At 41.5% G+C, this 15,301-nt stretch overlaps 1 protein-coding gene across 1 annotated transcript in view; it reads left to right on the top strand.

Moving 5' to 3' along the window:
- Window positions 1-15,301, top strand: part of ascc3 (activating signal cointegrator 1 complex subunit 3) — a 323,589-nt gene that overhangs the window by 22,135 nt on the left and 286,153 nt on the right. Inside the window, 2 exon segments of the mRNA XM_055163753.1 lie at window positions 1,795-2,117; window positions 2,119-2,376. Coding sequence (XP_055019728.1) covers window positions 1,795-2,117; window positions 2,119-2,376 — 581 coding nt within the window.

Genomic DNA, 15,301 nt, shown 5'->3' with positions numbered 1-15,301 from the left:
TAGACCATGATCCTTTGCTCCATTTCAGTGCAGACTACAAGAAGAATTAACAGTTCTAACACTTTTAAGTCTTGTCAACGCTTTTTAAAAGAAAAAAGTAGCATATTAATAGTTTTGATTTAGGAGTGTGGACAATCTTGTGGCAATTACGAGATCTAGCGCCACGAGATCTTGTCCCATCCCTAATTATTATACTTTAAAAATTGCTTCCTCTTCTGTGTCGCTGTCTTCAGACTCTGCATCAGTTGAAGTTAGAATTATTCCGGTCTTTCTGAATCCCGACAGGATGGTTTCAGTGTCACTGAAGTCCAGGCTTTGTTGATCCATCCAGTGACTTCAGGAAAGTTTCATGGTGCATCCTCCCGGTGTCACAAGTTTCTCGCTCTCTCCAAACTTTCTTTCTGCTGCTCGATTATCGTTTTCGGCTGCATATTTCACGACTTGCAGCTTGTAATCTGCAAAATATGTGTTCAGTCTTCTCGGTCGTCTTTATAAGTTTGTTTATTTTTTACATTTTCAGTGTTACAGAATAGGGATGGGAAGAAATTTTCTTAATCGATCGTCGGAAGAATTAACGATCGATTATCGATTAATCATTAACGTTTTTATATTAAAATTATCATCATTATTATTACTATCTGCACTACTAATCTGCATAAATAAATTCAACTTTACGACATATAAACCGTAACGACTCTAGAGCCACATCAATCTGTTTGAGATTATTATGTGTTTAATCCAGTTTTGCGCAACTCTCACAGAAACGAAACTTAAAACCGCATCGCTAATTTGCATAAACTCAGCGAAGATAAAACTACAGCTCTTGTGTCGCTGATGCGGTCAATTTCTGTCGGATTAAAAGACATGACTCAGTTGAATACAGGTTAGTGTGACCAGATTTGCGTTTGTCAAAACCAGGACAGCGTACGGGGGGAGGGAACTCGTCATCGACATTGCGCGACTCTCACCTGGCAAAGCTTTTTCCCACTGGACACCGAAACATATTTGCTGCTTTATACACTGTGCACATGGACTCACACTTGTCCCGAACGGAAAGCGTGGACTTTCTTGTACAAGTCATCGTTGCACATCATTCGCATTTGCACTTCAGTACGCTGCAGACTGACCGACTGTTTGTGTCTCGCTCCTACACGTACTGACCCTATTTGGTCACTCTACGCTACGCACAGCAACCTACATTCGGTTTGTCGATTAAAATGAATGTAATCGATGAAATTCTTAATGATCAATTATCGATTAATCGACTAATCATGCCCATCCCTATTACAGAAGTAACGGTGCGATCGACTGACATGATACAGACAGGACAGAGGCTCTTTCTGCAGGAGACATGTGCAGTAGAGCCAAATGACAGTGGTACAAGAGGAACAGGAGCAGCAGATACTGACACACAAACCTAGAGCGCCCCCTCATGGCTGTCAGTGTGAAAATTTTAATATATAATTTGCACCGGAGTTTAAGTCGCAGGAAACACCCAAACCATGAAAAAAAGTGCGACTTATAGCCCGAAAAATACAATAATGCTGTCATTGTTCGCTTTGTTTTTCCATAAGAGCTAAGAGGTATTTTGCAAAAGTCGACATGTTTGAGCAATCTTGTGATCTCTTCCGGGCACTATTGGAATACTTGTTATGATTAGCAGTACAAGTTTGTCCAAAGCTCAGCCCAAAAGCCTGATATTTGTGATCTAAATATTTAATCTGTTAGTTAATTAGTACCCTATAGAAGTGTAATCCTCCTCCTTTGATTCAATATTTCTCGTTTTTTCAACAGTGGGTTCCGAACATGGACAAGAGGCCATCGAAAGCGCCGGGGTCTTTCTGTTCGAGACCTTCCACAACAAAGACCACGTGGGCACGGAGGAGACCCGTTCTATCAAGCAGATGTTCGGACCCTTCCCCTCCTCCGCCGCCGAAACCGCCTGCTCGTCCATCACCAGGATCGTCGCGAAAGTCGGCGATTCTCGAGTTGAAGAATTCGTCCAGAACCAGAGCTCACGCCACGACCCCAAAAAGGGCTTCTGCTTCGGGCGCAATATCCAGTTTTCACACGAGAAATTCCCGCTGGAGCCTTTGCAGGACTTCCCAGAGAACGGTTTTCGAAGAAGACGACATAACGTTTGATTTTAAGAACTATTTTGCCTATCAAGAAGGCGCGAAAAAGACGCCGAGCGAGAACGGGGCTTCGAGTTCGGGGCAAAGAGAACGCAGTGCGGAGGATGAGAGCGTTTTGAGGACGGAGGTGGCGAAGTATCTGAGCGGAGGGAACATGATTTCGTCCAGCGCGGAGGAGCTGTGCACGTCTCTGTTCGAAATGCTGTCATCGCCGCGGAGCAACGACGAACTGCAAAATGAGGTACGCGCAACACACAGACACTACAAGAAAAAAGTTTACACGTTTTTGATACTTTGCAGCTGGTGTTATCAACTTTCTCTGGGGGGTGTGATGTTGACTGTAAGCACTGTTCTGTCTGAGGCTTGTTTGACTTTAAAGTCTCATGCAAAATCTACTTTTCAGAGCTTTCTACCTTCTAAGAGTGACGTGTGGGCCTTGTATTTGTTGCTGAAGTGTTTTTTTAGATTGATTCAGTGTTTTTTTTAAACAAATTGCAGCGTATTTCTGCCACCCTCCCATGTGACAACGAACTAAAACTGCTACAACGATGACGCGATTGACGTAGCAGAAAGTGCTTTGTGATTTTTGCGATCAAAATTTGGCCCACAGTGGCTCAAGTAGAGTTCTTGTTTACCAACCTGTAGGTGCATTCTGTTATTATGTCTCTGAGCAAGGCACTTCCTAGCAAAGGTGAGGACTTGGACTCGAGTCAGACTTCAGTCACTATTTTTTAGGATTTGACTTGATAAAATAGACTAAGACTTGGACTTGAACATCAGTAACTTGGGACTTGACTTAGACTTGAGGCCTGTGACTTGAGAAGACAATCTAAAAACTGTAAACTTTGTTACTTTGGATGTTACTGAAGTACTGTGAGATGGTATCCTCAAATGTACTACAGTATTATTCAGTACAATACAGTAAAACAGAGGGAACTATAAAGAACTTTTTTATTATCATTTATCATTTAATTTATTTATTTAAGTTATTAAGCACAATTCTTTTCATTCTGAACCGTAATAATTCACACTCTTGTCAAGACGTTTAAAAAGGAGAAAAAAAAACATTTCTACAACTCTTATATAAATATTCATATACCATGACTTTGTAAGTACATGTGACGGGGTTCTATCTTGCTGTAATAACGATGGCGTAGTCAGAAGGATGTTTTTTGAGTGTTTAATAGGTGTTAAAGTTCCCAAATAAAGAAAGTTTGAAGAGTGCTATACAACAAAAAGTGAAACAATAAAGACAAAGTATTTACAATATATACACACACACCAGCAAAAGTCTGCTTAAATCTCTGGTATATTACCTTCCTCTTCCAGGTCCAGGTTTAAACTGACTGAGGGAGGGAGAGTGGCTCTTTTATCCCCCATGACTCCTCCCCCAAGCCAATTAACTAAGAAATTTGGGTTTTCACCCTTAAAACCCAAATTACTTATAACAATGAAATAAGGAAAAAAACAGAAAAATACAGTAAATTAAATGGCCATCTCTCTGCGCCTGTAGCAGCAATAGAAAATGAGAAACTAATATTTTATTATCAACGGTGGTTTTTTGGTGATGACGTCGCAGTGACGTCACATGCGAAGGTCCCGAGCACGAAACCGGAAATAGGAAGTGTCAGGTCAGTGCTCTGTTTGCCAGTGGGGCGTGAGGACAGGGGATGGATAATGCGGAAAGGTAGATGGAAGACGAAGTTATGGAGGTGAAGGATTTGGCAGCGGACTTGTGTGCACCCAAGGCTCCTGCGGTGGTGAGCGGACGGAAAATGTGTAGCGGGGACCGGAGTGGACAGACGGGGAGTGAGCAACAGAGTGGGGTACGGTGTGGAATGAATGAAAACAGGTGGGTAGTTGGCGCGGGCTTGTTCGGGCGTGCTTAAGTAAGCACGCGCTCGGACGGAGCGACTCCGTCACAGTACAATTTAGTTTAAAATCCAAATTCTCTACAGGAATATCCCTCTATAATTGCAAAAATCTAAGCTATATTTGGTACTTTTTTGGTTTAAAGACTTGAAATAACTTGAAGCTCAAATCAGACGACTTGGACTTGACTCGGATTCATGGGCCAGTGACTCGAGACTCGACTTGGACTTGCCTGTATTCGACTTGGGACTTGAGGTCAAAGACTCGAGACTTACTTGAGACTTGCAGAACAACGACTCCGTCCCACCTCTGCTTCCTAGTACGACTTTAGCAGTAGTAGATCTTTCCTCGTGCGAGTGTGTTTGAGTGAAAGAGTGTACAGAGATTGTCCGCCTCGTCACTCAGCCTCCCCAAGGGCAGCTATGACACCGGGAGTCGCTTACCTTCAGAGTTACAAATAATGAACAAATAATGCACCGCGATGCATAATGTGAGTATCCTGAATGAAAGGCTCTATAAAAGGTAGATTTATTACAAACACAGCTCGTTCAAGGCCATGTTTTCGTTCTCTCAGTAGGCTGTACCTGTTGTTGTCCTATGGTTGGATGCTTTCACCGGTATATTACATATTCCTGTTATTGTATCGATCTTGACCTTCACGTATCCCCGAGCTGGAGCTGGAGCAGAGGCCTGTGACACGGAGGGCACGTCGTCCTTGGCCTTTTAAAACCAGAGCTTTAAACACATACCAGACCTCCTCCCTCGTAGATCTGACCTATAACTTCACACTGTAGATGCTTAATGTAAAGAGACTCCTGACATGGACTGGTGCGTGGGGGCTCGGGTTTGCTTTTGTAGTTTGAAGCACGTGTTTTCTTTGCCTCGCGAAATTGGCTCAGCAGTATAGGTACACAATACAGCCAGCGCGCACAGAGGACGATCGAGATTTTAACAGATTTTAATCAAAATCAGAGCAGGAACCACTGCGCTTTCAAACCGAGGAAGCTCTTTACATTTTCATTCTTATCATATCCTGTTATGTAAGAAATTGTAAACTCTCTCTCTGTCTAATTTTATTGTAATAGTTTAAATTAAAATTTGCTTTGTTAGTAAAAAAGTAGGAGTATATTTCATAATAATCATTGATAATCATGATTATTTACTAGGGATGTAACAATAACCGAAATATCGTGATATCGTATCGTTAAGGTTCTCACAATAATATCGTGAACCATCACAATATATTGAATTACAAATCTCTTTGCTTAAATGAAGAGTTATGGTGCAGCAATAGATAATAAAAAAGACAGAGGGAACTACATAGACCATGATCCTTTGCTCCATTTCAGTGTAGACTACAAGAAGAAATAACAGTTCTAACACTTTTAAGTCTTATTTCTTTGGGTTAAGTCTTGTCAAGGCATTTTAAAAGGAAAAAGCAGCATATTAACAGTTTTGGCCAGGAGAAAATTCAGCTTGCCGACTGGACAAAAGTTCATTTGGTTGAAGACTTTTCGCAGCTTCTTCAGCTCTGGTCAGATGCTGGTGGACACTTCCTTATATCTGTCTGCAGGTAGGAGCTAACTAACCTCTCTGAAACTAACACACCTGCTTGTTTACAGTTTCTGTTAGTTAGTTAAGCCTATTGACCTGTACTGTAAACAAGACAGAGTAGTTACTTAGCTCCTCCCTGCAGAAAGATCTAAGGAAGTGTCCACCAATATTCTGACCAGAAGCAGCTTGGATGAGCTGAGATGAGTTGAACGTCTTCAACCAAACTAACTTTTGTCCAGTCGACAAACTGAATTTTCTCCTCGACATGGATTCTACCTGGACGACTGAGGGATTCTTCACACATTTTATTAACAATTTTGTTCGCCTCCACAAAATATCACAATAAATATCGTACAGAGAGATTTGGATCGTGAGCCTTCATATCGTGAGCTTTCCCACGATATCTCGATACCGTGATGTTCATACCGTGACGATATCGTATCGTAAGAAAAAAGATGCAAAAAAAAAAAGAAAAAAAAAGAAAAACAAAAAAAAAAAGTACAAAATTTTTTATTTTTTTTGCATCTTTGTACTGACTTCCCTTCCCAAAGAGCACCACTGAGTTGGATCTACTGTGTATTATCCTCTGGAGGTCCAGGAAGCGCTTCTTCTGAAACATTTTTTATCGTATCGTGAGACTTGGATATCGTTACACCCCTATTAAAGGTTGTATGGAGGATTATTTTTTGTTTCAAATTGTCAATGAAAGTTTAAAATACCATTACAGAGATGCAGCAGCTTTGTAATTATGATGACCAAAAAAAAAAAATAATGAAAATCTATCAACTGTGGACGTAGTGAGGCCAGATAAACATCAGCCAATAGAAAACGAGGCTCCCTCTTTATCTCTTGGCTGTTAGGTTGTCAGTCAAACTCCCTACATTTCTAGTGTAACTGACTCGCCGGCGTGCGGGGATTATGCAGTAGTTCTTAGAAGCTTTTTCAAACTGTCGCTTCCTCGCATTTTGCACAAATTTTGTTGCGATGGCGGACGAGAATCCACAACCAGTTCGCCGCAAAAGAAAGTCAGTTTTTGAGGTCACTGGAAGAAGAAGAGAAGGACAAAAGGAGCAAAGCCAAACTGAGGTGATTCTTGGAGATCTGTTCCAGCGATGGCGCAAATGAAGCCGACTAAGGGTCTAAAAACTGATGCGTCGGTCGCTAAAATACTTCTAGACAGGAAACTTCAACAGTAATTCTGAACACACACTGGCTGTAAACAAGCGTGATTTCTAGAGTAAAGAGGCGGGGGGAGATGTTTCTACTGAGGGAGCTGTGGACGAGGAAGGTGGTGTCACGCATGCACAAGGACTGTAGCTGTATTTCACTTCCCTTCAAAAAATCCTCTATACAACCTTTAACACAATTAACTGAATTCATTTGGTTAATTTCCCATCCCAAGTGCATGTTCTCGCCTTGTCTGCGTAGCTCTATGTGCTCAGTTTCTCACCTCCCTCCAAAAACATTTCGGTAGCATCCTAATTTTTCATTCTTTCACAATGCGTATGCCCTTTTCACAACTCACAGAGACTAGAGTTGCTGCGCTTCCTGATTATTTTGTGATCATTTTTTAAAATAGATTTAAAAAAATAGATTTTGTGAGGTTTACTACAGTGTAACTACTATTTGTGTGTAATCTAACATTGCTGGGATTTAATTCAAAGAAATGAAACTTGCATTACGTCAGTCCCACATTCTGAACCCTCAGTATCACAGATCTATAGCAGGTGAATGGAGCCTTCCTGTGCACTGTACCCACTGTTCCTCTGCAGCAGTGGAAATGTCAACGTCGCGGGGTCACCAGAGAAATAACACCGCACGGGGCTCTTCTATTGTGGACTCTAATGGGCCCAGTGCAGTCGCCTTTACACTGGACAGGCTCACACAGGGCTGCAGGCGGGACGCATGGAACCTGTGGAAAAGTGGGAGATATATCGGAAAAATGCTAATATCGGAATAGTTGTTTTGGAGATAAGCAAAATTAGAATATAACTGTACTGTATTTTCCGGACTATAAATCACTCTGGAGTATAAATCGCTCCAGCCAAAAAATGTGTAATGAAGAAGAAAAGATCATATAAGTTGCACTGGACTATATGTGAATTTATTTGACCAAGAACAGACATTTCTTCTTGAAAGACTGAATAGGGCTACGTTCAGACTGCAGGGCTTAACGCTCAATTCGAATTTTTTTTGTGAAATCCGATGTTTTTGCGAGGTCGTTCACATTTCCAATTAAATGCGATTTGTATGTGACTCCAGTGTGAACAGTAAACGGCCCGAAAGTGTCCCACATGTGCACTGGAGACACGACGACGTCAATCCGCAGCGAGCGTCTCTGTCTTTACGGAAGTTGTACAAACATGGACGGGAGCATTGAGCACCTGGAGATTTTAAAGTTCCTCTCGTACCGGAGCCAGAACATGAACAACTTACTTGTTTTAAGGAGGAGATTGAGAAGGAGAAGGACGAGGTTTTTGGTCGTGGTGTTTTGTGGGACAGTCCGTTGAAAGGAACGTGTGGATGTGGAGACATAGCTAAGAGTGGTGGGATAGAGATGTGCTTCACTTCAGTGACACGGAGTTTATTAACAATTTTCGTATGACGATAGTAACGTTTGTGTAGATTTGTGTCTTGTTGATAACGTGTAGGTCGGATGAATGCTCTTTGGCCGTTCAGACTGAAGTTGCATGTCAAAAGATCGGATATGTATCGGTTTTAGGACGACATATCCAAGTGGCTTGGGTCACATTTGAAAAAAATCGGATCTGTGTTGTTCAGACTGTCATTAAAAGATCAGATACAGGAGCATAGGGGCCAAAAAATCGGATTTGGGTCACTTCAGGCTGCTGTCTGAACATAGCCTAGGTGTCTGTGTGTTAACGTCACATATGAACAGTTCTTCAGATAACTATAGCATAAACAACAGGACAGAACTAGTTTAACAAACTCTCCATCTCACTCCAAATCACTAAATCCATTCAGTTCTTCTTCCTCTGTGTCACTTGTGAGCAACTGTAGCTAAATCTAGCTTTTACACCGTGATGAACTTTTTTGTTTTCTTCATTATAGTTAGAATGTTCTGCACTTTCTGCCAGTCTCTCACAAGTTTCTCGCTCCCTCCACACTTTCTTTCTGCTCCTTGATTACCGTTTTCAGCTGCATATTTCACTACTTGCAGCTTGTAATCTGCAGAATATGATTAACAGTTAATCACCGTCTGATAAAATAAGTTATGATGCTAAATGAACATTAATGAGGGGGATACGTCTTACCTATCTGTGTAAATGATGAGAAGAAATGTCTCAAACTTCAATAGCCGGACATCAACTCATACCTGATCCCGCCCCCGAGAAGTGTGAAATCTGCTGAAATCCTACAAGACACTGACATGATACAGACAGGACAGAGGCTCTTTCTGCAGGAGACATGCACAGTAGAGTGAAGTGACAGTGGTACAGGAGGAACAGGAGCAGCAGATACTCACACACAAGACTAGAACCTCTCACGTCTGTCAGTGTGAAAATAACGAACATGTGAAATTATATATTATAATATGTGAGTCACACCAGAGTATCAGTCGCAGGAACCACCCAAACAATCAAAAAAGTGTGACTTGTATTTGGAGAAATACAGCATATTTAACAGCTGTCATCATCAACAATTCCCTGTGGAAACTAGAGGCACTGCTCTGTCTGAGGCTCTGTTACTCAAGTTCAAGTTCTTCTAAATAAACAATAGAAAGTAAGTATATTATTGATACAAAATATTTTATTCTTTTAGGACGTTCTGATCTTATAATACACCTGTTTTTGTTCTTTGGCATGTGTTTTGGAGTCTGTAAACTATAGTAAGGATTATAAAAATAAAATCAGAAGAAAATGTTACTGGACCTGCACTGATACGTAAATGAGCTGTGAATAGAGGTGTGAATGATCGACATTTACACATAGAATTAATTACAGCGGCGGGCACGCATTTAACGCTAAATGCTTTTCTTTACTAGTAGCTAGAATGTGATGCAAAAATGCCGTTAGGCCGACCTACTGTGTGTAAATATGACGTAAAGAGGCAGAATAACAATAAATGTTGCCTAAATAAACCCAATTTAAAATCCACTAGAGCCAAACCTAAGTTTTTTAAACAATTCAAGATTTACAGTGAATTTTTACATCACTAAATATATCGGCAGTTATATCGGTTATCCATTTTATCTGTATCATATCGGACGCCACAAAATCCATATCGGTCCGCCCCTAATTTTTCTAGTTGGCGAGTTCTCCCGATAAGTGGATGAATCTTGCAGGCAGCCTTACTTTACCCTGCCCCGACTCACGTGGAGACGGACGCACGCAGAGCCAACAGGACCCCTCGCTCCAACTACACGGGAACTTCCAAAGGCAACGGTGTGAGCGCTCGTCTCCAAATGTCAGCTACGTGAGGCTCATGTGAACCGAGAGGATAGGAGAGAGAAAGAGGGGGAGGAAGAGGCAGAGAGGGAAAAGGGTAGAGAGAAAGCAGGGAGGAGGGAGGGAAGGAGAGAGAAAGCAAAAGGAAATAGACAGGTGGACAAAGATGGAAAAGAAGGAAAAGTTGAAAAGGATTTATGATAGAACAAAGGAAAGTAAAGTGTGTTATTTGTTATGCTTCTTTATTCGACCCCGGAGTTGTATGATTTTGCATGGGATTCTCGACAGGGATATAACAATAACCAAATTATTGTGGTATTGTATCGTCAAAGGTCTCACAATAATATCGTGGACCATTACAATATATCAAATTACAAGTCTCTTTGCTTAAATTAAGTGTCATGGTGCAGCAGTAGCTAAAAAGACATATGGAACTACATAGACCATGATCCTTTGCTCCATTTCAGTGCAGACTACAAGAAGAAATAACAGGTCTAAGTAGGGCTGTCGCAATAACCGCAAAAATTAGTAACAGCGATACTAAGAGGCCCACCGCGATCACCGCACATGACCAAGGTGACCTGACCGAGAGTCCTGCATGGGTCCATTTTTAGAGACCCGCACCCGCCCGGACCTCTTAACATTCCACCCGTTACCGCCCGTGCCCGTGATAACTCAGGACTGACCCAGGACTAACCCAGGACTAACCCAGGACTAAGATGCACCCGCGAAGACCGTCGGGTGACCGCAGACGAAAAGACTGCCGCAGCTACACACCGCACTGGGTTAGTCCTGCGTTAGTCCTGGGCCTGTGATAACCCAGGACTGACCCAGCATTAACCCAGGACTAACCCAGGTCTAACCCAGGACTAACCCAGGACTAAGGTGTGCCCGTGAAGACGACCGCAGACGAAAAGACTGCCGCAGCTACGCACTGGGTTAGTCCTGCGTTAGTCCTGGGCCTGTGATAACCCAGGACTGACCCAGCATTAACCCAGGACTAACCCAGGTCTAACCCAGGACTAAGGTGTGCCCGTGAAGACGACCGCAGACGAAAAGACTGCCGCAGCTACGCACTGGGTTAATCCTGGGTTAGTCCTGGGTTATCACAGGTCCAGGACTAACCCAGGATTAACCCAGCACTAACCCAGGACTAATCCAGGATTTATCCAGGACTAACCCAGGACTAATCTAGGCCTAACCCAGGTCTAACCCAGGACTAATCTAGGTCTAACCCAGGTTTAACCCAGGACCAACCCAGGACTAAGTTGCGCCCGCGAAGACCGTCGGGTGACCACAGACGAAAAGACCGCCGCAATTACATGCCGCACGGAGGTAAACACAGCCGTCACCCGATTGCGCTTTGTGGACACCTGCTCCGCGTGCTCTCTTAAGTCCCTTGGTACCCGACCTGGAGCAGGACTCTGACCCGAGCTGCCACAGTGAGAGCTGGAGAGATGCAGCGGTACTTGTTCCAAAGCCAGATGTTACTTTTCCCACGATACACACACGATATCCACACAACAACCAAAGTACATGTGCATCTGCAACAACAAGTGCATCATCAGAGAGTTTTCAGAGCCGCTGGAAATATTATAACGTCAGGGGATGTGGGGTGGAGGAGGGGGTACGATATTACCATATACTGCGCTGATGAGCCGCTATGCCACACTGCAGGAGAAATTCTCTAACCGCAACAGTCCTAGTTCTAAGCACTTATCAATCTTAGTTCTTTGGATTAAGTCTTGTCAAGGCATTTTAAGAGGAAAACGTAGCATATTAACAATTTTGCCTCCACAGAATATCGCAATAAATATTGTTCCGTAAGATGTATATCGTGAAAATATCGTACTGAGAGATTTGGATATTGTTGCATCCATAATCGTGAGCCTCCCCACCATCGATATCGCAATAAATATTGTTAGGTTAGGTTAGTTCGCTTTATTCATACCTGTGGGTAAATTTGTTTCGCAGATTTGAGAGGCAGGTCCCACATTTCACATTTCATTTATCCACATTATGAACAATAAACATTTATAAAAACACAATTACAAAACTAAGCGTTACAGAGCAGAATGCAGAATGGTTTGTTCCATCAACAGTTCATTAAATTCATTCATCACGCTTTACTAAAATCACAATAAATATTAAATATGTAAAAAAACACATGATTTTTCCAAGATAAACATACTAAAATTTGTAGATAAATAGATTACAATTTATTCATAAATATGGTAGCGGCTGGAATGAAGCTCTGTACGATTCATATCCTGAGACTTGAATATTGTTACACCTCTAGTTTTCAATGCTGACAGCAAAAAAATTCTGCACGGACTACAAAGCGTCCCAGAGAATTGGTGCATTTTGTGACAGGTGGGAGCGCAAATTTCTTTCAAATTCTCCATTGAAATGAACGGTAAACCCACTAAAGTGTGGTTTAGTCGCTTTTAGACGCAAATGTGGGCGGCGCGGGATAAGGCCAGTGAGATCATGTGGTAATATTAAGAAATGTACAATTATTTCGTGTTTAAAATGTCACTGTAATGCATAAAATGTGTGATTTGTTGAATGTTATTTTAAAGGGCATGGCGTCTTTTTGAATATGCTGCCCATCTGAAAACATTTGTTCTTACCACTCTGGCCTCATCTTTTCTAAATTGAATATGTTCTCTCGGAGGCACCTCAGGCCTGGACAGTTGACTCTGGACCTGTAGTTGGAGCAGGTGTGGAGTTATTACAGTGTTAATGCTTTTGAATGGATGTAGCCGCGAGGACAGAGCGGGCCGAAGGAGAAACTCATCATCGCTCTCCAAGGACACATTTCACCAGAGTTCATAAAATGGGAACGAAAATCACTTTGAGCGGGTAAAAGCCAAAACTCACTCAGTGCGTAGTGTGCACTCCCCAACACGAATCTATGCGAGTACTGGAGTGATGGGGAAGTTTGGACTGTTGCCATAGCCTCTAATTACCAAATAAAAAACAAAATATTGTGTTTTCAAAGGTAAAAAGTCTCTAAATGGCACCTATAAACAGGTAAATGAAAAAGATAAATCGCCGGTACAGTTTATGCCAGTGGTTTCTCTGGCAGGGTGGTAATTTAATTTGATTTAGCCTTGATGTTAAATGTAAGGTGTAAGGTTGTTGTTTTATCCTTTGTTTATTCTATTCCTGAGTTGGTCCAGCTGTAAAATTGATATATTCTGAGTAGGATTTCTAAATACACCTTTAAATTACTGTATGTTTGCAATTACGACAACAAAAGACTATAGAGCAGAGTAGAATAAAAATATCAAAATAGTGATATATTGGCCACGTTTACATTATGTTTTTTTTAAATTCAAATTTAATTATTCCAAATTAATTAATGAGGAAATTAATTTATTTACATGGAAATAATAATTCTGAATTAAGGTTTACATGGAAAACACATTAAATCGGCTTTATTTAATTCCACTCAATGTCTGGGGGTGGGGAAGGTTCTGATTGGAAAGAGACACAAACATATTTATGTCGACCGGAAGAAAACACACACACACACAGCTTCTACCGGCTTTTTTTCTTTTTTTTCATCTCGGTTTGTTGTTACATGTGTTGCGTCTAAACGAAAGGCACTTCCGATAAAATATTTTGTCCGTTTTTACCCACAAGCGTTCTCGTGTAAACAGGCCCTTAGTTCCCAATTTTAGCCTCACCATTTTTAATTTACTTTATTTAATATTTCTGCACTGTCACATTCTCCAAAAATTTAACTTGCCAGTACTCTATATTTTTTAGAGCTTAAAAACACGAGGAAAAAATCTCAAGATCACTTTTACTATGTGTGCACGATCTTCTCCCATCCCAGTCTCTCGGGACGATATTTATTGAAATATTTTGTGTAGGCAAAACAAACTAAACTGTGAGTACGCTACTTTTTCCTCTTAAAATGCCTTGAAATGAAGCAAAGGATCATGGTCTATGTAGTTCCTCTGTTGTTTTGAGCTATTGCTGCACCATAACTATTAATTTAAGCAAAGAGGCTTGTAAATCGATATACTTTGACGATACGATATCACGATATTTCGGTTATTGTTACATCCTTGGTTGATATGGGCTGATAGTCCACGTGAGCATGTTATGTTGTTATAAAGCTTAAGCTGCGTCAGTGTCAACCCTCTATGCCGAGCGTCTGCATCGACCAAGACAATAAAGGCTGCGAGTTGTCCTCTCTGCCATTGCTCTAGACCACAGGTGTCAAACATACGGCCCGGGGGCCAGATCCGGCCCTCCAAGACCTTTAATGTGGCCCTTGGGTGATTTTCTACTAAAATATTTTAATTATATTTTCTATTAAAATATTGGTAATTTTCTGCGGGGCTTAGCATAGCAGCGTTTCCAGCGTCTCTGTACGTGGCCCCTCCCACCAGAGCAGCACAAATGAAGACTTGTCTCTTTCCAAACGCTCTTAAAGGACGATCGTTTTGACTGTTGACCGTGACACCCTCATCAGAAAAATGTCCAAAATGAGAAAAGTGGAGCCGAGTGCAGGATTTTACAACAAAAATTGACTTATTCCTGTTTACATACAAGTTCATGTTAAAACATTGTGTTGAAATTGAATTTTTCTTCAAGTGTCAGGTTGTTCATAATATTATAATAATACAATAAGAAAGAGTTCATCAATTAAAAAAGATTTCTGTAATAGATGTGCGTTTCTCTGCACAAATATTTGAAGTTATTGTTATTTTTGGGGTTTATATGACATGAGTTTTCTGATGCGGCCCCTTTGGGATCAAAGTAGGTTGGATACGGCCCCCGGACCAAAATGAATTTGACACCTTTGATCTAGGCATTTCCTGTACTCTGCTTTTCTTTCTTTCAGTATACATTGAGTAATAATGTGTTTAATTCAGCTTTGCACACATTTGTTTACATTTTACAGAAATCAAACTTAAAACCACATGGCTCATTTGCATAAACTGTAAGAGCTGAAAAAAACAGATCGTGCCTTGTGCGCTGATGAGGTCTGCTTCTGTTGGACTTAAAAAGGACACGACTCATACTGGTAAAAAAAATTATATGCAGTGTTATCCTCATTTTAAAGTCAAAAGGGTTTTCTGGCTCTGGGTGTTTTCTTTTCTGGGGAAGACGGTCCAAATAGCTCTTTGAGTATTTAAGGTTGCTGACCCCTGGTATACACGAAGGCCAGTTTTAAATCCTTGCCCCCTAGCGTTGTGGAGGTGAATTACTTGACAGTGCGTAGACCTCGACTGAGACCCATAAATCAAAAACGACGGCAGCAAGGCGACAGTGACAGTGTGCACCGAGTCGACGCAGAACTATACTTCA

The sequence above is a fragment of the Boleophthalmus pectinirostris genome, unplaced genomic scaffold (assembly GCF_026225935.1).
Source record: "Boleophthalmus pectinirostris isolate CB_2022bp ecotype Guang Dong unplaced genomic scaffold, ASM2622593v1 HiC_scaffold_6, whole genome shotgun sequence".
NCBI classification, from domain to species: Eukaryota; Metazoa; Chordata; class Actinopteri; order Gobiiformes; family Gobiidae; genus Boleophthalmus; species Boleophthalmus pectinirostris.
Note: the sequence above shows the minus strand (reverse complement) of the source record. Positions and strands in the feature narration are given on the sequence as shown.